Source organism: Danio aesculapii, chromosome 9 (genome assembly GCF_903798145.1).
Source record: "Danio aesculapii chromosome 9, fDanAes4.1, whole genome shotgun sequence".
Lineage (NCBI taxonomy): Eukaryota > Metazoa > Chordata > Actinopteri > Cypriniformes > Danionidae > Danio > Danio aesculapii.
In genome coordinates, this window is record NC_079443.1 from 10,302,890 (window position 1) to 10,326,721 (window position 23,832).

The 23,832-nt window shown below is 34.4% G+C and overlaps 2 protein-coding genes across 2 annotated transcripts in view; one reads left to right on the forward strand and one right to left on the reverse strand.

Moving 5' to 3' along the window:
* Positions 1–21,974, reverse strand: part of col4a1 (collagen, type IV, alpha 1) — a 107,352-nt gene extending 85,378 nt beyond the window's left edge. Inside the window, exon 1 of the mRNA XM_056464757.1 lies at positions 21,753–21,974. Within this exon, the coding sequence (XP_056320732.1) occupies positions 21,753–21,821 (69 nt within the window). The 5' untranslated portion in view covers positions 21,822–21,974. The remainder of the gene's footprint in view (positions 1–21,752) is intronic.
* A 45-nt stretch (positions 21,975–22,019) lies between these two features.
* The window catches only part of col4a2 (collagen, type IV, alpha 2), a 159,036-nt gene continuing 157,223 nt past the window's right edge, over positions 22,020–23,832 (forward strand). Inside the window, exons 1-3 of the mRNA XM_056464756.1 lie at positions 22,020–22,210; positions 22,627–22,739; positions 22,815–22,866. Of these exons, the coding sequence (XP_056320731.1) occupies positions 22,699–22,739; positions 22,815–22,866 (93 nt within the window). The 5' untranslated portion in view covers positions 22,020–22,210; positions 22,627–22,698. The remainder of the gene's footprint in view (positions 22,211–22,626; positions 22,740–22,814; positions 22,867–23,832) is intronic.

The following is a 23,832-nucleotide window of genomic DNA, read 5'->3' on the forward strand; positions in this document are numbered from 1 at the left end:
AATTACAGCAATCAAGACCAGATTCACAGGGGAAAATATAGAGCAGGATGAAAAAAAAGTACTTGTGTTTATCTGTCCTGATGTTTATCGTTTTGTACCGTCCTCATGCTGGCGAAGCGGGCACTGTGCTTTGTCAGCAGTGATTTTAGCGCAGATACAGACAGATTACGGATGATGTCACATCAATTAAAATCTAATTTGAAATCCTAAACTCAACAATGTACAAAAGCATTACAGCTTGAAACCCAGAAATGAACACCCATATGGACAATATACAGTTGAAGTCAAAATGATTCGCCCTCCTGTGAATTCTCTTTTCTTTTTAAGTATTTCCCAAATTATGTTTAATAGAGAAAGGAATTTTTCACAGTATGTCTGATTTTTTTTTTTCTTCTGGAGAAAGTCTTATTTGTTTTATTTCGGCTAGAATAAAGTTTTTATTTTTTTAAATATTTATATATTTTTTAAATATAATTTTAAGGTCAATATTATTAGCCACTTTTAGCAAATATTTTTTTCATTTGTCTACAAAACAAACCACTTCTATACAATGACTTGCCTAATTACCCTAACTTACCTAATTAACCTAGTTATCCCTTCAGCACTTTGAGCTGAATACTAGTATCTTGAAAAATATCTAATAAAATATTATGTACTGTCATCATGGCAAAGATAAAATAAATCAGTTATTAGAAATGAGTTATTAAAACTATTATGTTGCGGAAAATATACATAATTACATATTTTAATATTATTTAAATATTCCAATAATTAAAGAGGGCTAATAATTATGACTTCAACATTATATACTATATGGACAATTTAAAAAGTCTATTATTTCATGTTTCACGTTGGTGTTGTTAAAAGACATTGTTTACTGTAATACTTTTTCAGAATTCATATGAGCTCAATATTATGCATTACTGATATTCAATAATATCCATTACTGCAGTGCAGACAGAAACATGAATAACAGCATCACGAGAAAGTTGCAATCTTGAAAATACAATGTTTACATTTATTTCATTAAGCGATAATTTAGGTTAGGCCCAGAATCATTCGATTTCGAAAAGTGTTTTATATTTAATTAAAATGCATTATTTTTCTACATTCTCAATCAGACTTTTGCCATGCAGTTATAAATAAAGAGAGAAATATAATTTTATATGAATGAGCAGTATATTTGATAAAATAAACAAGATTTTACATGTTGTCAAAGCATATAAACTATTAATTGATTGAATTTACAAAAACATACTATATCATGATGAAGTCAAAATTACTAGCACTAATTTTAGCACTATACACTATGGACAATTTAGCCTACCCAATTCTCCTGTACCGCATGTCTTTGGGGGAAACCGGAGAACCCAGAGGGAACCCACGCAAACGCAGGGAGAACATGCAAACTCTACACAGAAACACCAACTGACCCAGCCAAGGCTCGAACCAGCGACCTTCTTGTTGTGAGGCGATAGCACTACCTACTGCGCCACTGCGTTAACATTTTCAAAACCATTTTAAGGCCAATATTAAAAGCCCCTTTAAGCTATTTTTTTTTCAATTGTCTACAAGACGAACCATCATTATACAATGACTTGCCTAATTACCCTAATTAACCTAGTTAAGCCTTTAAATTGCCCTTTTTATACTGAATACTAGTATCTTGAAAATATCTAGTCAAATATTATGTACTGTCAACAAGACAAAAGAAATTTAGAAACGAGTTATTAAAACTATCATGTTTAGTAATGTTTTGAAAAAATCTTTTTTTTGAGAAATTGGGGAGGGGGGAGGGGGGAGGGGTGGCTAATAATTCAGCTAATAATTATGACTTCAACTCTATACCGTTTTCAGGATATGAGATGACTTTGATATTTTTTGTCACGACGCCCAGCCCAGCCCAGCCCACGGGTCTTGGGTTCATGCAGTGTGGACCCCCATGAGAAACATGTGTGAACCCGCCCCTGCTGGTCCAATGAACAATAGAGGGATCAAACAGCATTTGAAACACAGCATTCAGAGCACTGGACAGCCACTAACAATGCTAATCTGTTCTCCAAAAAATTGCACAGAAGCCTGTAAGGCCTACTTATAAATGCTCTGCAGATTTTAGGCAAGTTTAGAGATTGTTTCAAAGTTTCTGTGTCTCTCTGTGTCCTGGAATCACATGAATCTATAATTATTTTAGTCATACACTCAATATAATCAGTCTTTAGTGACTCTTTTTGTTTTTTATCTGCCTGCAGCTTGTTCACTGGATCTTTTACAGTGATGACATTCTTGCTAATGCAGTTTACAGATGCCTCCTTGTGTGAAGCTCTCTGCAAACACTCCTGTGGAAGAGTTGGCATGAATTTTGGGCTAATGTGGTTCAGGTGAGACTGTGAAAGGCCAAAATAGCATGCAGCAGCTGGCTCCACAACAACAATCTGAGCTTATGTACAAGAAAGTGATATTTTCATAAAGACAAAACAAAATAACTTTGAATAAAATATTTGAAAAGTGTAAATAAAATGCTTTGATAATTTGATAAGGAAACGTATTAGTTAAGGTTAGGTAGAGATATTAGAATTATATAATTATATAATTATATTAATTTGAATAACTATTAATATTATAAGTTATTTGTCATCCTAACAAGTCATAGTCCATTTAATAAACATTCTCATTTACACATTATAAGCTGTGTCATTCATTCATTCATTCATTCATTTTCATTCGGCTTAGTCTATTTTCAAAGGTCGCCACAGCGGAATTAACCGCCAACTATTCCAGCATATGTTTTATGGAGCAAATGCCCTTCCAGCTGCAACCCAGTACTGGGACACATACATTCACACACATACACTAAGGCCAATTTAGTTTATTCAATTCATCTATGGCGCATGTGGGGAAACTACAGAACCCAGAAGAAACCCACACCAACATGGACAGAACATGCAAACTCCACACAGAAATGCCTCCTTGGCCAGTTGGCACTCGAACCAGCGACCTTCTTGCTGTGAGGCTACAGTACTAACCACTGATTTTTAATATGGTATTATTATGCACTGTTTCATAATTTAACCTTAATACTGTTGTCCACTTTTTCGTTTCAGGATACTTAATTGTATTGTAATCACTTAATTTTTTATTATTTTTTTTACTTCCCAGGTTCTGCAGGTTACAATGTCCTGAATTTTGATTGCCAATCTTAAGCCAATTGTAATGGTTTGTTTTGGTTCAATTTGGAATTTCCCCAACCAACTTAATTGTTTAATTGTCCATCAACAGCCCTCCCCATTTATTAGCACTGGACACTTTATTCTAAACTTCTTCTCTTTTGTCTTTTCTGTCTTCTAAAAGATTTTCTGAAAAAATATTGTGAAATTCTGAGTGTGCTTAGAGCAGGTGAGTGGGCTTAACAAGCTACCTGTACACTGTAAAAGACGCTGGGTTTCACACAATGAATTTGTGTTGGGAAAACATGAAGGAATTATTAATTAATTATTAATTAACCTTATTAATTTCACAAATTTAAGTGGCTTGAACATAAAACTATTAAACTGTCACCAAAAAAACCCCTCACAAAGTTGTTAAGCTTATTTTAAATAAGTAGTTTGAACATACAGCAATCATCATTTTTTGAGTCTTTTCCTCTTCATAAACACAATACACTTTTGTATAAACACTCAATATTTCTATTTTTTTTGTAAATCTCCTCTGATTGCTAGTTGTATTTAGTGCAAATATGTAAATAGCATCTGACGCTGCATAAACGTGCATGTATTTCTGAAATATTTGAAATGATTATTATTATTAGTATATGATTACTTTAAGAGATGGTAGCACAAAATACAGTTTTGTGAGAATCATTGTTTAATCTGATGGTTTGATTTACTTGCAAAAGCTTTTAAGAAATGTTAATTTTGCTGTAAGTGTGCAATCACAAAAAAAGTCAATAATCATGATTAAGAACTTTATCTATTGACAGCTCTTGGGTAAGGGTGAAATTGGGTAAGGTCATTTTTTGAGACTCTTTTCCTCTTCATATGCACCAGACACTTTTGTATAAACACTGTTTCTGGGATTTTTTTGTTTTTGTAAGTCGCCTCTGATTGCTAGTTGTATTTAGTACAAATTTGTAAATAGCACTAGAAACATCACAGACACAACTGAAAAGACCAAGGACAGACTCTCAGAATCTACAACACATATTACTGATACAAGCAATTCGCTAGCAGGTGGTTTGAAAATGAAAACATTTAGACACATGCATCATATAAACAGCTCTCTCTCTCTCTCTCTCTCTCTCTCTCTCTCTCTCTCTCTCTCTCTCTCTCTCTCTCTCTCTCTCTCTCTCTCTCTCTCTCTCTCTCTCTCTCTCTCTCTCTCTCTCTCTCTCTCTATATATATATATATATATATATATATATATATATATATATATATATATATATTTATATATATATACACTAGATAGAGCATACAGACGCTGAGCATGCGTCAATAGTGCCGCCACATTGGTACAGTGCTCCCAGCACAAATGTCATTCAGCCGCACTAGTCAAGACTAAAGCCAATGAGAAGGTGTTGGATTTTAGCGCTGTGTATGGGTGTAGTAACAAGCAAACAAAGAAAACAAAGCACAAAGGCAGAACATTTTATAGGTAAGATTTCGTTTTTACGTTTTTGTATGTTACAAACTTTTGTGCTCAACAAGTAACGTTACTGATGATAATACAGTCTCAGTCTACATTCACTATAGGGCAAAGTAGCAACAACTCACACTAAACACTAGGCTTATGCTAGTTTTGTTGAATAAAATAAGCAAATAATGTAAATGAAATATGACAACAAGACGCTGCGCTGCCAGAAACTTGTATTGATGTCAGCTAAATGAACGAGTCGTTCATAACGGCGATTCATTCACAAACAAATCGCTCCCTCTGTTAGAATTATAAGTGAAAGGCGGTGTGTTACAGGACACGGATTAGATCAAATGTAACAGGTAGGGAGGATAATACATTTTCATGCACACAAACACACGCTCTCTGTCAGGAATGTAATGTAATGTAATGTAAAATTATAATTTTCATAATTTAAAAAAATACTTGCATACTGACCACTGAGAAAACTCCAGATGATAGATACATGTGTATATATGTATATATCTCTGGCTCTGGATAGCCACAGTCCTCTACTGCACCTTGGTCCTGCATTCATTTCAAGAGAGCGCTACCCTGTACTAAAATGGCGGCCCATTGACGCATTCCTTCCAATTGACAACAATAGCATAGGTGACATCTAATGTAAATATCTACAGATGAAGTCAGAATTATTAGCCCCACTGTTAATTAGTTTTAATAACTAACTTCTAATAACTGATTAATTTTATCTTTGCCATGATGACAGTAAATGATTTTTTAGATATTTTTTAAGACAATAATATACAGCTTAAAGTGTCATTAAAAGGTCAATTAGGTTAACTAGGTTATTGATGGTTTGTTCTGTAGACAGTCAAAAATAAAATCAGCTTAAAGGGGCTAATAATTTTGACCTTAAAATGGTTTTTAAAAAAATTTAATCTGCTTTTATTCTAGCCAAAATAGAACAAATAAGACTTTCTCTAGAAGAAAAAATATTGTCAGACATACTGTGAAAACTTCCTTGCTCTGTTAAACATAATTTGAGAAATATTTAAAAACGAAAAAAAAAATTCAAAGGGGGCTAATAATTCTGAATTCAACTGTATGTGATATAATAACCTTGCTTGGGTGATTACCTGGTACAACCCTGTGGTATGAATGCTAAGTCAATATAAACGAGATTCAATGCTAATATTTCATAGTTGATTCTGTAAGTGTGCTTTCAGTTCATGTTTGCTTTTATTGATTGATGTTTTCAGTTAGATTTAGGGTTTACAGTATGCGATATGTTACTTTCAAATGAGCATTACCCTTTTCATGTGGCACTTGCCTGACTTTATATTTCCAAAATGGCAAGATATTTTCTATACAGCATTAATTGTACTCAAATATTGTCACATTTATGTACATGTGTTATAAATTCAAAATATTCAAAGGATTTAACTTTATAGCAACAGAAACATTTTTTTATCCTTTTTAATGAGTCCAAATTTATCTAGAATCTTCCGGAAGTTCATTTATTGTATCATTTAATGCTTTTTTAAAGCCTGTTTTGCATTAAGCATTTTTTCTTACCTTGGAACTGTTCCATTTAAATGAGACCTAAATTCTGTTCAACTCTGGTCAGACAGCTGCTTTGTGATTTTCAAGGGTGTGAGGAAAAGCATCAAATTGTCAGGAAAAGTGTTTTGCTGAAAAATCATGTGCTGAAAATTCTTTTAAAATGTTTCCAATGTTGCTCATTAATGACAAAGTAGCAAGCTGACCAACCACGCTAACTTTTTATGCTTTATGACCTAGAGTAAAAACAGTGCTGACTAGTCTAAACTTATTACAGAATGTTTTAAGACACACAAAGACAGCTGTATAAACAAACCAGCAAGAACAATACAAGTCCTACCGGTTTCATTAGGATACATGGTGAGAAACAGAAGGTACAATCTCTCAAAAAGAGAGGCCACCAGGTCAGGAAGAAGATAACTGTACTTCTATTAAAGGACTAAAGACAAAATAACACATTCCAACTATGGTATCAGACTTTATTTTATTTTATTTTATTTTATTTTATTTTATTTTATTTTATTTTATTTTATTTTATTTTATTTTATTTTATTTTATTTTAATGAAATTAAATTAAATTAAATGAAGCCACCTCCCCTACTAGCTTTTCTGAGAATGTGGTCAAGTCTTATTATACCTAGAGCACCAAATGAGCCATCTGTGATATAAAATAAAATAAATAAATAAATAAAGCACTGTGCCCTCAGTTTACAATAACATTACCGCAGACATCCTCTCTGAGTCATCCTTCTGTGATTGACAGGGCAGATGTCTGTCTCATGCATTATGGTCCAGTAATGCTGGCCGAGTCCCAGTTAGCAAGACCAAATGATCCGCTATGGGTATTGCCTAGGCTCCAGCCCACATTCCAGCAAATAAAAGCGATTGTGGGATTCCCTGTGTGCCTTGGCTGTTCCCCCTCAACCCAATATGAGGCAATCGATACCTCAGACAGTGTGAAATACACAGGATTTATGACAGTGAGAGGGAACAAGTACATTGTGAGAGCACAAATTTTAAAAAGTTTCACTTTTCACCATTTTTTTGCACCATTTTATAGTAGCAATCTCTCTTGGAAGTGGTTGATAAATATATATGAAAATACTAGCTCAATTCCTCTGAGGGGTACAGATCAGTATAGAACAGTACAATGAGATTTGGAACATGTGACCCTGATCAGGCTTGTATTTTAACTGCCATTTTCACCCTTACTTGGTAGGTGTGATTTATGCTGGAAAGTAGCAATCAATGTTATTCTCACAAGAAGAAGAAAGCCATAAATAACAATGGAGGACAAACACCAGATCCTGATCTTCCCTATTTGCATGTGGTTGTTTGTCACAGGATGTAACAAATACTAAAAGGAGGTCTTCATAGGTATTGTACACTAGACATGTAACATTTAGTTACAGAATTCCAAAATTGTTACTCTAATCATCAAATAAATGTTTAGATTATCTACGGTATATTACTCAAATGAAACGAATATATAAAATAAATATATATGAATATAGAATTAATATACTCATATATCCAAGCCACAAAAAATAAAAATGGTTTTATTAGAAGCAAATACACAATACATATTCCAGGCCAAGGTTGAAATATTATTAACATACCTGTATATGAACAAATATTTAAGTCAAATAATTTAACAGAAAATTATCTGAGTGGCATTCTGTGGTGTCCTGGTAGGTGTGTGTACTCTCATATAAAACAATGTATTCGAAGTATGCAGCGTCTCACTTTGCCTCTGGTGTTTGACTATGCACAAACCATAACCAATGTAAATAAAAATCAAACCATATGAAATCAAACATTTGGACATTATCTTGAGGTTTTGTAATATATATATATATATATATATATATATATATATATATATATATATATATATATATATATATATATATATATATATATATATATATATATATATATATATGAGCAATATCACATGAGTAGCAGTGCGATATGGCTGTATATCGGCAATGGTGGGAGGTTGGCTTGAGGCTGCAAGCCAGGTGCCTTTGTGTCCCACCAGTGACGATATACAGCCATATCACAATACGAGTGTGATATTGCATTTATACAACAGTTCAACGGCATAATTGTTTATATAAAAATGAAAATCAAACACGAAAAGTGTCAAAAATACTTTTGCAAGAGGAACTAATGTTTGTCATTCATTCACATCTGCAGCTGACCGTTAGAACAGAAAGCGTTGCTACTTCACACACGTCACTTTAAAGCTAGTATTTGAATGAGTTTAATGTCTAAAGTGATGACAAACAGGTGATTTTGCTCACACTTTAATATTAAAAGGCGTAAAAGCATAAAACGCCATCAGTCTATAGAGATTTCCAAGTATTTCTCTGTTGCAATCGGGAGATCACAATAATTAACCCCAGAAAAGCCAAAGCAAAGCAAACACTAGCAGATTTGGTGGAAATACAGCACTACAAAATACAAAAGATGGAAATCGACTCAGAAAGTCCCTTAGCTGATTTATCATGATTTGTGCAGCTTTTTCTCCCCTAAAGATTAATAATGCTGTCTCTGTCTCCATCTTGTGGCAGAACGTCAACCGTCTTTGCTCTGCTTAGTATGACGGGCTGATGGCCACCAACGTGCTGAATCTCCAAAAATATGAATATTTAAAATAGGCACTTTTTTTTAATAATTAAACTGCATAGTTGCCAATATAAAAGCCAAATGCCAATATAAATAGCCAAAAAAACGTACATTATGTTGTCCCACAGCTGCAATATTTGTCAATATTTGAGTAATATAGAAGAGTGAAGAGGCTGTACGAGTTCTGATATTGCAGAATATCACATGGCATTCAGCCAATAAGATCCGAAAACAAGACAGAACTGTTGTTTAAATATATAAATACACATATACAAATTAAGTAACTAAATCAGAACTCAGTTGAACATATTCAGAACCAAGGTGGTTAGGTGACCACAATAGCACAAGTTGTACTAATAATTCAGCAACGTAATTTATTCAAAATTTCCAAGGAACAGAACCTATGACCTTGGCATTGTTAGTTTCATGCTTGACCTTTTGAGCTACAAGAAAACACAAGCTGTGTGTTAATGTGCATTTTAAGGTATCCCATGAGAAACAAAAGACGAAAATGGTTAATTTCTAATAAAAATTCCTTAGTTCTCAAATAACAAACAAGCAGTTTCTTTGTGAACTTTAAAAAGATTTAGGATGGAAACCTAGCTACAGTTAAGTCCTGTGTATACTTTTTCCATGCTCCGCTTCATCTCATGTACAAGCATGTTGACACAGCTTTTAAAGTACCCTCAACCGTGGATGGGTGCAGATGGATGAATTCGACACGTGCATTACTGACGTGGATAACATTAACCTCACATCTGCACTCTTGTACATGTGGACGAAAACTGGGCTCTCTATGTGTGTGTGTGTGTTGACATCCTCAGAATCTTCTGATGACAAAAACTGTGGCATGAAAACTGTGCAGACCACAGAATGCACACAGCTGAAGTACATGGTGGGCTTTATGCCTCCTCATTTCCGCAGTATTAGTAAATACACCACTGAGATAATCCAATAAGTAAAGACTTGACATAATGGCAAAACGTATTACACTCTGCGGGCAGCGGATCAATAAGTGCGGTGTTTCCCCCAGGACCACCCTGAAAATGATAGACTTAGAGCCCATTAAAAGACTTTTTACAAGCTGTGTGTGCGGTCGGATTACTGCATGTTAAAGAGTATAACGTTTCACATTATATTTCACTGTCCTAAAATGATGATCAGCAGTAATAAAATGTACTTTCCTTCAAACAGCACATTACCGAGATGACTTTATACTCAGCTATCCCAAAAAAAGCGATTACCGTAATCACAAATTGCCACCTGTTTCAATGTAGGGCAAGTGTAATCCCACCGGTCCAACACCACCCAACCCGCTCCGAGCTGGGATCAAACTGGCAACTCTCCGCATGGGAGTTAACAAGGAGGCTAAAGACCATGGCCTCTAGTGTCTGTCGCCAAAGCACCTTTTCGGGTTCAGAGGAGTGAGGTTTACCTGTACAGCATATTACTGCACAGCTGGCCTCTATTACACTCACCCCCCCAAACCTCACTCCCAAGATCCTAAACTACCCAACCCACTCCGAGCAGGGATCGAACCAAACCAGTTTACTAGCTGGCCTCTGTTAAACAAGCATCAAGCAATAGTTCATGAACTGGAAAGTCAAGGTTGTTCTTGAGATGAAATTTGGAGATACACCAATGGAAGTTCTTTCCCAGGCCCTGTGAACTTAACAACGGCCCTCTTGATAGGTCAGGGTTTCTCAGTTTAGCTTAGGGCTTCAGCTGACATTCAGTCAAAGAAAAAAATGCAGTACTTGTGAGGATGCATTTACAACCATTACTGAAATGTCACTGAATTGATTTTAAGATAAAAACTGTTAATAGGTTATCTGATGTTTGAGAGTTCACTTTAAGTGTGTTTATTTCCTTCACATCAAGAATCCTGCTGAAAAGGTTTCATTAAAAAGAAAGCAAATCGTTCCCAAAAAGAGTTGTGCGAACTTTGGAAGGAGAAAACAATGTCTTTACAATAAGTACTCACATTTTGGAGTAAAAGGTTTCCATGACTGTTTTATTTCTGTTTGCAATTATTTTGTGCAGAGCTCCAAACATGATGTGTAGGGGGAAAATAGATGTTACGACCAAACAGTAAATCTAGACCAATTGACTGATTCATTGACTGATTATTTGTTTACCCGTTCTGTTTTTGGCAACATAGGCTCATTCTGAAAACGTAGCCATATGTATGCAGTACATTTCTGGAAATCGCAAATTATGTTGCCAATTCCGTAGGCTAAATTGTCTGTAGTGTATGCATGTGAATGAGTGTGTATGGATGTTTCCCAGTGATGGGTTGCAGCTGAAAGGGCATCCGCTGCGTAAAATATATGCTGGATAAATTGGCGGTTCATTCTGCTGTGGTGACCCCTGATTAATAAAGGGACTAAGCAGAAAAGAAAATGAATGAATGAATGAAATTATGTTGCCAGAAGTACGTATATGGCTGCATTTCATCTTTAAAACGAAGGCTACTACTACTACTACTTGAGACGCAGAGAGGAGTTGACTGCGACAATAGGGTTTGAGTTTGGTGAAGAACAGTTCCAAAAAGCAGATAACAAAACAAAAGCACAAAAGGACAAAAACAAAAGCCAAAATTTTTTACAAAAAAGCAAATAACAGGGTGAGAATGTGGTAAAATGTGAAAACGTGGTAAAAATCAGGGGGCTTCTCTTTTTCTGGATTGCTTTTGAAAATACTGTTGGTTAGGCTTAGAAAAGTGGGTGGGCGCTGGTAAATCAGTGCTTTTTAAAACACTCTTGGTTGGATTTAGGTAAGTTGGTTTCGCAAAGCAAAAACTGCAAAAAAAAAAAAGGGGGGGCATCCTGGGATGTATTTGGTGCTCTCCAGAAATGTATATAGGGCTACATTTGCAGAATGAGCCTGGGTTTTTATTAATTGGGTCCAAATCCATTTAAAATAATAATAAGTCGTAACTGTAGTCATTATTTAACAAAAATGAGGAAATAAACAGACTTTTAAAAAGTCAAGGAATACATATATATTCATGACCACAATATCTATTTTTCCCTTTATGTAGTTGCAAGTCTTTCATTAAACGGGCATTTTTTTTTTGGCAAAAGCCAACTATACGTATTGTATAGGTCAAAAATTAAAATTGTCCTTTTATGTCAAAAGTGATTGGAATATTAGGTAAAGATTATATTTCATAAAGATATTTTGTGAATGTTCTACTGTAAAATATATAAATTTTGATAAGTAAAATGAATTGATTTGGATTGAATGGATTGAACACTTCATTTGGACAGTTTTAAATGCAATTTTATCAATACCTAGATTTTTTGAACCCTCAGATTAGATATAGATGTAGATATTTTAAATATTAATGAGCCAAATATTAAATAAATCCTAATAAACCATACATCAAAAAAAGAAAGAAAAGAAAATCACATTTAGGTTTCGTGGTCCAAGGTCACATGCATTATTATAACAAGTCATAAAAAGAACATTCTGGAGCTGACCATAGCTAGAAATATGTCAGTATATCAATTTCCACACCATGCATGACTTTCAAGGCCTAAAAATCACAGTAAAAAAAATCTACATTCAATCCAAACAAACATTTTGTTCACAGTTTAGCCAACAACTTAGATAATTTACGTTTATATCAAATTCCGAGTACCCTATAAAACACATTTATTGGCATTACTTGGCTGACAAATGTACATGCAAGTGTTTTATGTGCCTATGTAATATTTTCTAGAGAGAAGAAAACAAATAAAACCAGAGAATAAGAAAGAAACATTGAGGGCAAGGAACTGGGATTGGGTCAGATAAAGGACTGTTGCTTCCTCTGCACTAGCATTCCATCCACCCTCTCTGGAGAGATGCAGGAACAGAGCGATCTGGTGTAGGTGGAACAGTGTGTAAGCCTAGTCATGTCCGTCAGGGTTTTTTTCCCCCTCCAACTGGACCTTGTCCATCCTCCTTCTCCCCACTCGCTTTCTCTCACACCCATCACCACATGTGCGGTTTCTAAGAATTAGACGGACAACCCACCCACAAGAAACTTTCACGGGCAGCCAGTCTCAAAGGCCCGAGAGATACGCAGCAGCACATAAGTCAATGGAAGTACTTCTTTCACTGTCAGAGGATGTGATAAGACTGATTGCAGCACATAAAGCTGTGCATTAACTATGTGAAGAATAACAGGAGAGTGTGTGTATTTAAAGGTGTCAGAATGTGAGTTTTATGGTTTTAACGCGTAGATACTGTATACTACATTTTTGGCATTCTATTCTGTCTAGCATGTACATTTGTCATGAACCGGGAGCATGTTCGCTGTATGTACACTACCAAATACATTTTTGTAATGGTTCAATCCTTTGCATAGACTTTGCTTACACAGGATATAACAGCTTAATATTTTAATTAAAAAAAAAACATCAAAAAGCTTATCGATTAGATGTTAAAATCAAAACGTCCATATGATATCTACACAATTATGCCCTTTTAAATATTAGAATAATGGCACAAATATTATTATAATATAAAAAAAATATTCATCTGTAAGCTTCAACTGCAAATTTACACTGGACTTTGTATCCGTACAATCAGGCCTTAACATTAACTTTTTTGATCGCCAGCAACTGTGGCTAGTAGTTTTCCAACATTACTAGCCACTCGCCATTTTCACTAGCCACAGTTTTGTTGTTGGAAAAATATATTTAATTGGCATAAAATTTGACTTTGACGTGCTAAAATGACTTGATTTATATTTTGTGTTGTCCCCAAGCCTCCTCATTCATTTCACTTTTGTGTGTTGTGTGAGCTTGCTCAATGAACAAGAGCAAATGGATTTTGGTTTCATAGTGTCACATTGTTATTAGTTTTTATTTCACATGGCTTTTCAGGGCTCAACACTAACGATTTACCAAAAATTTTCTTTAGCCACACCAAAAAAATAAATTAATTAATAAATTAATTAAACAATTATAAAAAAAAATTCTTAGCCCAACATAACTGTAAGCAAAAGAAAGCAGGTGAAAAACATACTATGTGCTTACAAAAAGACCTTTAAAAAAATCTGGGGCTCTCGAGAGCAACAGGACTGTCAGTGACCAAGCGTTGCTTTTTGTCTGGTATATTTTAAAGAAAACCAATCACACCACTTGCATTTCCAGGCACAGATGCTTCGCACAAGGAACAATTTCTTTTTCAAACTTTCAAGCACTCATGCGTATCACATCACCTGAAATCAGCATTCACCCTAAAGCCCTCGTCAGTGCGTCAGGATTGCCTGTGTATAACCATACGTGTGATCATCCTTTCATTCGGTGTTCACCTGCTTTCTTTTGCTCACGTGAACAGAATTATTATTGTCATCCCTCATTGGCCAATCCTTATTGTTCAACTCTGCTTTTTAAGAAAACTACAATTTCAAAATTACCTTCAACCAGCCAAAGTGGCTAGTGGGAGTGACTGTCCAACCCACCACAGCTGAAATCTACCCGCATTTGGCGGGTGCTAATGTCAAGCCCTGCCTACAATGTATGTAAACCACCTTGATGTCAAAACAACATTAAATTAACATTCTAACATTGGTGTCAATTAAAACTTACAAAATTATAATCAAATCAGTGATGCCTATAATCAGTTACAAATAGAAATCTAAAACCATTTTAATTGAAAGAATTGGAAGATGCCAAAAACGAATATAGTATTTGGTGATAATATAGCATTACAAGCAATGTACAAGTATTTTTTAAAACTCCAGATGTTTTTGACCATGCAAACTAAAGGGTTGTCAAATTGTAAAAGTAGACTTAAAAAAAATAAATAAATAAATGTAAAAAAAATATATATATATATAATATATATTTTTTTAAACAATATATATATATATATATATATATATATATATATATATATATATATATATATATATATATATATATATATATATATATATATATATATATATATAATAAACAATATCCTACTTGTTATTATTATAATTATTATTTAGGTGGTTCATTCCGCTGTGGCAACCCTGGATTAATAAAGGGACTAAGCCGAAAAGAAAATGAATGAATGAATGAATGAATGAATGCATGAATAATAATAATCGTCATCATCATCATTAATATTATTATTATTATTAAAGTAGGATTTTTTTCATTTGCTAATAAATAATACATATTAAATATAATTTTTTAAATAAATAGCCTCATTATTTATTTATATGATTTATTTATGATATTAGAATACGTGTTAGCTTTTGTAAATGATTTGATGTTTTAGAATAGAATATGTAATGTTCTCTATAATATTTGTAAAGGAAACATGGCCTCTATATGTGCCGTTTACATATAATTAAACTTATATGGAAAGCAAGTGCATGTTTTCACCAAAACTAATATTGGATTTTATTTTAATACGTGTTTGTGTAAAACAATATAATTTGCACCAATAAATTATGGAATTCTTCTCTAAACAAGTTGTTATTCCACCTCGTTTAGAGCATCATTATGTATGTTTTTACGCTATAACTAACGTGGTTCAATCGATGGATCTGCGACAGAGAAACTAGGGGTTTTGGGAAACACTCGTCATCGTTCTTTTCCCAAAAGCTGCGTCGTACTATGGTAGTTCAGCCGCGAGTTACGTTGTTGTTTGGGAAACGCACCCCTGGATGGTAGTCTTACTGATCAAGACGATGTGAGTAGGTGTAAGCTGGTCCTCCAATTATTTTTTTTTAGGGTGTGTCTTTCACGCACTGTGGTTTTAGAGGTATTGCACTTATCGGTTAAGTTTACAGAGTTCACCTTCATTTACTTTGGCTGTTTTCTGCACTGCACTCAAGAGGGGGAATCTAATCTGTGCTCGCTTTAATGAAATGAGTTAACTACAGGAAGAGTGCTTGGGGCAGTCCCACTAATCTGATATGAACTGGAGACACGTGAGACCATGCGAATCACAACTGATAAACAAGCTTCTAAAAACATACTGTGGTATTCAACCAAGACTCACCAGTCTTCCATTAATGCATGAATAAAGAGTTTTTTAACAAATAAACAAGTAATGAAGGCTATGTCTGTTCTGCTGAAACACGCATTTACTGTATAATACACTGTCTGTTCAAAAAGAAAAATCACACTAATATTTTATTGGACTTCCTTTAGCTTTGATTATTGATCATGGCATTGTTTCAATCTGCTTCTTCAAATTTCACAACAATTTTCATCTGGAGTTCATTTTAAGCCAAGATCTTGTATTGATGAAGGAAGAGTCAAATCACCGCGCAAAGTAAGTGCTTTTCCAGCACATCCTAAAGATTCTGAGTAGGGTTAAGTTCTGGACTCTCTGTTGGCCAGTCCATGTCATCTTGGAATATGCCCGTATACTATTGGGAAAAAAAAAATCTAAAGATGAATAAATAACTATTTTGGCACATAACATCACTGAACCTATGTAGATCTGACCAACTGCAGCATCTCCAGATAACAGGCTTGTTTGGCAGGCTGATGGGTGCATCACTTCATCATTTTACCATGGTGCATCCATTAGAAGGTTACAAGGTACATCTGGATTTGTCAGACCACATGACCTTCTTCCATTGCTCCAGAGTTCAATACAAACAGAAGTTTGTTTTTTCCCAATTGGCTTCACTGATAAGTGCTTTTCTTAAGGCTACACAGATGTTCAGTTCCAATTCCCTGAGTTACGCTTACATTTTGCATGAGGAAATGCTCTTATTTCCACAATTAAACATAGCCTAAGTTATACTGAGGCTATGTTTAGTTTTAATTCACCAGACCTTTACCTGATTGAAAAATATTGAACAACACAGATTTATTTCTGACCACATTTCTTCCTTAAAAATGATGGTTCCCCGTTATACTTCCAGCTTTTACTAAAATTTTGAACAGTTCTTAACCCAATTTAAGTCATTTTAGCCATCTCCTTTGTAAATGTCATTGTTTGATACATGCCAACAAGAATTAGGAAAGAAAAAGCTACTCTGTGCATTAAGCTGCGGTCACACTGGGCTTTGTGTGTGCGAAATTCTGTCGTATGGGACTGCGAAAAGGGGCGGGATTAAACAAGATGATTAGACATTTAAAAAAGCGAGCGATTGCTCCATGTTTCAAATTTCTGTCCAGAGAGATCATGTTTTGATCCTTGATTGGTGTCACGCAGTCAAGTGATGCGATTTTGCAGGTCAGAGTTCACCAAGCTTGAACTTTGCACCGCAGCGAACTGCGAAACTTAACACATGACCCTGCGTTTCCGGTCTGACGCTTTCGCGTGCGTATGAATGGAAGTCTATGGGAGGAAAAGCCCAGTGAGACCGCAGCTGTAGTTAGGTAAAAAATAAAATGTTATCAGCTGAAACATAATTATCCTTGAATTGTTTTTGCATTAATTAGGGAAACTAATCAGTTTGTTTAGTTAAGTCCTGGTGGTGACTTTTTTAAGACAGGCAATGAATAATTAAATTCGTTTGCTAGGAATATTCTTCAGCCCTTGTATTTGCAAGAATCAGCCTGGTCAATCTGCTCAAAGAGTGAATGTTCTGAAAGCACATCTTTAGTCCTCATGAACATTTCGTTTTACCAAATATTTAGACTCCCAAGAGGAAAAACAAACACATGATTTATGGTGAACCACACTCACACGCCACCAATGTCGCAAGGATTTGGGGTGGATTCTGCAATACACACTAGTTCTTTTCCATCCATTTTACTGAGAAATCCAGAAAAACTGATCGAGCTCAGAATCATGGTCACATTGCTAGTTGTTTGTTATTACTGAATAGCGATTTTTTGAGAGATTAGCATTTCTAGTTACTTATTTGTTAACTAGAATATGTAACTAACTCGATTCAATAGAATTCACAGATTTTGTTTTCTATTACATTCCTCCAAAGCAAGGCAGCAACAAATGGGTACACCTTTTGGTGTTTGTCACAGACAATACAGAGTAAAACTTGTTGTTCGCGGGTTCTTGTTATTATAGTTGTTATAACAGTGTTCACAAACCTGACTTTTATATACCACTCGCAAATGGCATCAATTACCCAACAGCGCTGAGGTGACAGAGAGGCAGCTGTGAGTGGCAAATTATAGCTGTTTCACTGGAAAGTGACAAGAGATTACGGATTCACACACTTTCAGAGAAAATTCAAGTGTGGGTCAAACATGAGACATCCACTGCACTTTCATGAAGAGCAAATAACAATATTACAAATAATATATTTATACCATCAATGATAATAACAACTAAGTACCCAGCAAACAATTTTGTGTTTAATAGATGTGTAGAAGACAGCAAAATGTAGACAGCTTGGCTAAAACAAGACTTGGGCTGTCAGTGAAAATTTCATCGACAACTAAGAATAGCCCAAAACTAGACTAGAAGTCAAATAGACAGATTAGACAGACTTTATATGTGCAGTCATTCATTTCTGTTTGTTTGATGACTAGTCTAGTTTTGGTCTATTCTTAGACGTCTATTAGATTTTTACTGACAGCCTAAATTTAGTCTTGTTTCAGCCAAGACGACTATGTGTATAGATGTGTAGACATCTATTAGACATCTTTTAAAAACAAAAAATGCCTGCTGTGTAAATGTATCATTGTCAAAAGTCAAAATATCAAAAAGGGGAAAATATTTTTTGTCTTTTAATATCCATCCATCCACCCATCTATCCATCTATCTATCTATTAGACATTTAAATAAGGCATAGACTGAAGCAGAGATATTTCTGTGACTTCTATATTTTATAGTTTATAGATTGTTTTAAACATTTATTTTAGTGGTGGTGGACACAAAGTAATTATTTGTCTATTCGTTATTGTTCAATCACTCAATCAATCAATCAATCTACCTATCTATCTATCTATCTATCTATCTATCTATCTATCTATCTATCTATCTATCTATCTATCTATCTATCTATCTATCTATCTATCTATCTATCTATCTATCTATCCATCCATCCATCCATCCATCCATCCATCCATCCATCCATCCATCCATCCATCCATCCATCCATCCATCCATCCATCTAACAAGTATGGGTAATAATGGGTAAAACTTGCTCATTACCCCCAACACCCCACCCCCCTACCCCTGTAGGTTTTTTATTTTATTTATTTATTATACTTTTTTTTAAAATTAAGATTATTTTATTATTATTTTTTATCCATTTCTTTTTCTTCATAATTTTTTATTATGTTCATTTGTTTCTGTGTAGTTTCATTGAATACCTGTAATGTATTGAACTTTTTGTCCAAAACACAATAAAAAAAAAACTTGCCCATTATCACAAAAAAACATTTAAAAACCATTTCAAATGATAATTAATTAGCATTTTGTAATCCATAAAAAAAGTATTTTAATAAATAAGTTAACAAATAAATATACACACGCTAACTATTACACTGAATGACATGTTAGTGTGTGTCTTCAAAAAATCATGTGAAAAAATTATGACAATCTTATTTCCTGTCAGATATTTACAAAAAATATGTAAAAATAGAAATTGATTTCTAAAATAAATAAATAAATAAATTGCAGTTTCATAATTGAAAAAAATCTTCTATTCTGGGGCATTAGTTAGCTTTACTGTACTTTGAAAACAGAAAGTAGTAAATACTATTCAGACAGATATACTCCTAAAGATAACTGCAGCATCGAGAGGAGTTTATTTATTTAGTTGATAAGCCTGCATGCATTCACGAATTCCATCAAACTGCCAAATGTAACATTTTTGTGAATCAATCATTGCCACAATAAATCATTCCAGATCATCCAAACACCTGTCACTTCCCGAATTCTAACTCTGCACGTGCTCCTCACGAAACCCCACCCCACAGCATCTCCACCCAATAAAAACACACGACCAGTAAAGTGCTCTCAAACTACTGCATCTACTGTATGACTTCATGCAACTACGTGCAGGAGAAAACATCTATTTCATTCTTGGTTTTGAGAGAATAATGTAGTAAGACCCATTCAGTTATACTGGTTTCTTCATTTAAACACATGGAAAACAAAGTCCAGATGGTAATGGATATGTTTACACAAGTTTTGTGTTAACCATAGCAATGTGCACGCAAGCGTACAACAAGCTGAATGAGAAGCCAAGGTTGTCTGCTGTTTTAGCCATAGAAAAAGGTAGACCTGGCTTACAAAGGCAGGCATGCCCTGCAAGAAACATTAGTCAAGCTAAAATAAAATGTTTAAATTAGTATTTATAAAACAGTAGGTCAAAAGTACCTGGATGAATTACTAAGTGATCAAATGATGTATTACTTCACTTGGAGAGGATTTGTGAATGGAAGCGAAGCAATGGAACTGATGCCATAGGTCACATGACAGTAAGTTCAGATTACATACATACTATAATTATTCATATTAAGGCTCCACAATATATAGGTTTAGAATCAATACCACAATATGCAAATGTGCCCATATTTTCACATGCAATTTGTGGGGTCATTGCAAAATTTTATCATAAAATACCTTCATTCAGAAACGTCTTTTAAGGCTTTGCAAGATTCCAAGCGAATTTAAACCAAGAAGTTATAAAGTTTGACGCTTTAACACTGATTAATTGTTTTTAATTGTTTATACAATGAAGACTATAGTGTTATTTTACGTATGATTATTGAATTTATATACCTCAATACTGTTAGATTTCACAATAATACCATAAATCACACTTTATTTCATTTGCATGTTTGTTCAATTTTATTCACCTATTGTGATTTGTTTATTGTATTTTATGCAGATTTCCTATTACAAAGTAATCCCAATCAATCAAAGAGGATGAATTAGTTCCAAATAGTGGTGAAATTCAAGTTATAAACTGAGAAATTATATCATAGCATTAACTATAACATGCATCACAGTATATATCGCAGACAAGCAAAATATTTCCCAATGGCATTTTTTTCCCATGTTCATTCCTAATTTTCCCGCAATTCATACTATATTGAACCTGATGATTGTGAAGTAAGCTTTGAAACAAATGTGGCACCTATTAGTGGCTTTTACATGCGCTATGACACAAACAGTTGTTCATACTAGAGGGAAATAGTTTGAAATCCTCATTTTATGGCTTTCATAATCTCCAGAAACAGATCAAATGCACGTGTTAGTGTTCTTTTGGATGTTTGTTTCATTGCTGCATGGTGCTGATTATTATTATTATTTTTATTTTTTTATTTAACTTTTATAACATTACTGGAACTATTTTTTTTCCTGTCCCAGATGTTATTAATTTTATCGTTATTTTATTTCAGTCAAGCAAATAAAGTACTTTGAAATTCAACTTAGAGGGTGGGGGTGAAGGTGAAGGAGTAATACAACCCCCAGATGAGACCAAAAAGGAGTGGCACATATAAACCAAGAGAAAAGCCAGAGCAGAAATACACAATATACCAAGATTTATGTGAGCATCCTAAATAAGAACAAGACGCAATCCAGTCAAATTCGAGACTATAAATTATTCACCTAATTATATATATATATATATATATATATATATATATATATATATATATATATATATATATATATATATATATATATATATAGTTGTCATGTTATAGATTGCATGAAGCATACATTTGGAGCTCATAATTTTATTTGCAGACAGCTTTAAGTCGTGATATCAATAGAAGTATTTAGGTTCGTAGAAGTATATAGCTTTTTGGTGGGAATTTCTGTCGAAGAATACACATATGATGCATTCGAGTTTTTAATTTTCATGAACATTCTCGCATAAACTAAAGTGGAACTTGAGCGCAAACAAGTCGCGCGCAAGTTATACGCACTTATCTGTGCGCGCGACTTGAGCCCCATAGCGTATAACGGAACTTTTATGTCCGAATCTGACATTAGTATAACAAATATATGGATGATCATAACTTAGTTTTTCCGTTGCGCTTACCTTAGCTGTACTCTCGTCTATGCTCAAGAAGACTGCGAGGAGAAAAACAGTGACACATGGAAGCCGCATCTTCACACCAATGAATAATGTCCAAAAGGACACGCTGATGACGGATTCTTCTCCGTTTCAAGCAATTCTCGCCTTCCTTCTTCCCGAGCCTGAACTATACGTTAGTCTGCATCTTTGCCCTAAACGTTATGTGGCTGTTGTTGAAAGTAAAGTCTTGTAGAAGAGCCCACCACACCCCCTGTCAAACCACGACCACCCATCAATACGCACCGACACAACCGTTAGGAACAACTATCACTCGCGTTTCAACATTGTTAGGAGAAGTTTAAGTCTCGGAGATCTGTATTTCCTCTTTAAAAAGCCTTTGCAGGGTGGATTTTAGGTGAGACTACCAACTTTCCTGAGGCGCGAACGCGGAGCGCGTGCTACTGGAGAGTGCGAGATCTGAGGTAAACTTAAACCGTCACTTCACTGCAAGAAGTAACACAAAACATCGCGTTTAAATGTCTGACATTGTTGTCAAACGCGATCTTATAATAACCACATGGTCTGTTTAAAGTCATTTGATACATTAGCAGAGTGTGTCATGTTAGGGTAACATGTTAGCTTGTTTTTGTTTGCTTATACTGGTTTTAATATTGATCGATGTGTACGCAATCAGTTCGAGAATAAAATAAGTTTATACTTGGGTCATGACGGTATTTTAAGCTATTGGCAGGTTGGAATATCTAGTTACCATGTTTGAAACACATCTAAAAAGACTAGCTGGATATTTCAGCTAGGAGCTATCTGCAAAGATGCAGTGCTTAATGCCCACATGGCTTTAAACTGCGAGAACTAACTTCAGCCAATTTGTAATCTACAGATCATTGAGTATGCTGTAACGGGACACTGGCATTTGGGTTGAAGGAGAGATTTCATCTGTTTTTAGGCTCGCATGGAGGGTGAGAATCATCTGCAGCACTGGAACACATTAAGGTAAATCCTGTTGTTACTTTGTTGTAGAACACACATATTTGCACACATATTAATACATTTTTCCTTATATTGCAGGTGTTTTCTGTTGTGTCTTGTAGTACTTATCCTTACAACAGAGGTCAACGCAGTAAGTGTGCATTTGATTTTACTGTATAAATTGGGGGAGATTAAATGCAGAGATTAAATTGTGATTTGTGCCTCATTTATGGTGCAAGACACTTTAACCAAACCCCTTTAGATGAGTGGGAGTGTCCTTGTTTGTATTACAAGTTCCTCATGTGCAATTCACAAGTGTACGGTCTTCCCATGGGCATGTTGCTTCAATTAAAACATGCTTTATTTTAAAGCCACATTTATTTTTTTCCCATAGTTGTAAGGCTTAAATGTGACCATTTGACAGTGCTAAAGTCCCACATCAATTAGGTATGGTTTGTTAGTTGTAAAATAACCAACTGGTGTCCCACAGTGAATGACTTGAGGTTAATGAAGAAAATGTGTTCAGAGTCTGTGAGTGGCTATGAGTTAATACTCACAAACTGACACTTAATGTATGTGTGAAAGAAAAAGTAAAGTATTAACACATCTGCTTATTTACATTAATTTTTTTTGTTATTGGTGCTCCTTTTAACCTATGTTCATTTGAAAACATTCAGATGAATAATGGTGCCTTAGGGTGAAATGTTCATTAACTGGATTCAAGCTTCTGGTATTTCCATAACAAAGGTCACATTGCAATTTTTCATGATGGCCTGTCAATGTCCGGTTGTTAATTATTTACGTATATTTGTATATATAAGGCAACATTTAGCACTCCATCATTTGGTTAAATGCTAATTCTTTTTCAAATATGTTTCAGTGATGTTTAATAGAGCAAGAACATTTTCACAGTATTTTCTATTATATATTTTTTCCTATAACCTATTATTTCTATTAGTTCCAAATCAATAAAAGCATTTTACAATTTTTTAAAGGATTTAAAGGTCAATATTATTTTTCCAGGCTACAGAACAAACCTCTGTTGTCTAATTACTTGTCAAATTAACCAAACTTACATTGTTAACCTAATTAACCTAGTTAAGCCTTTAAATTTCAC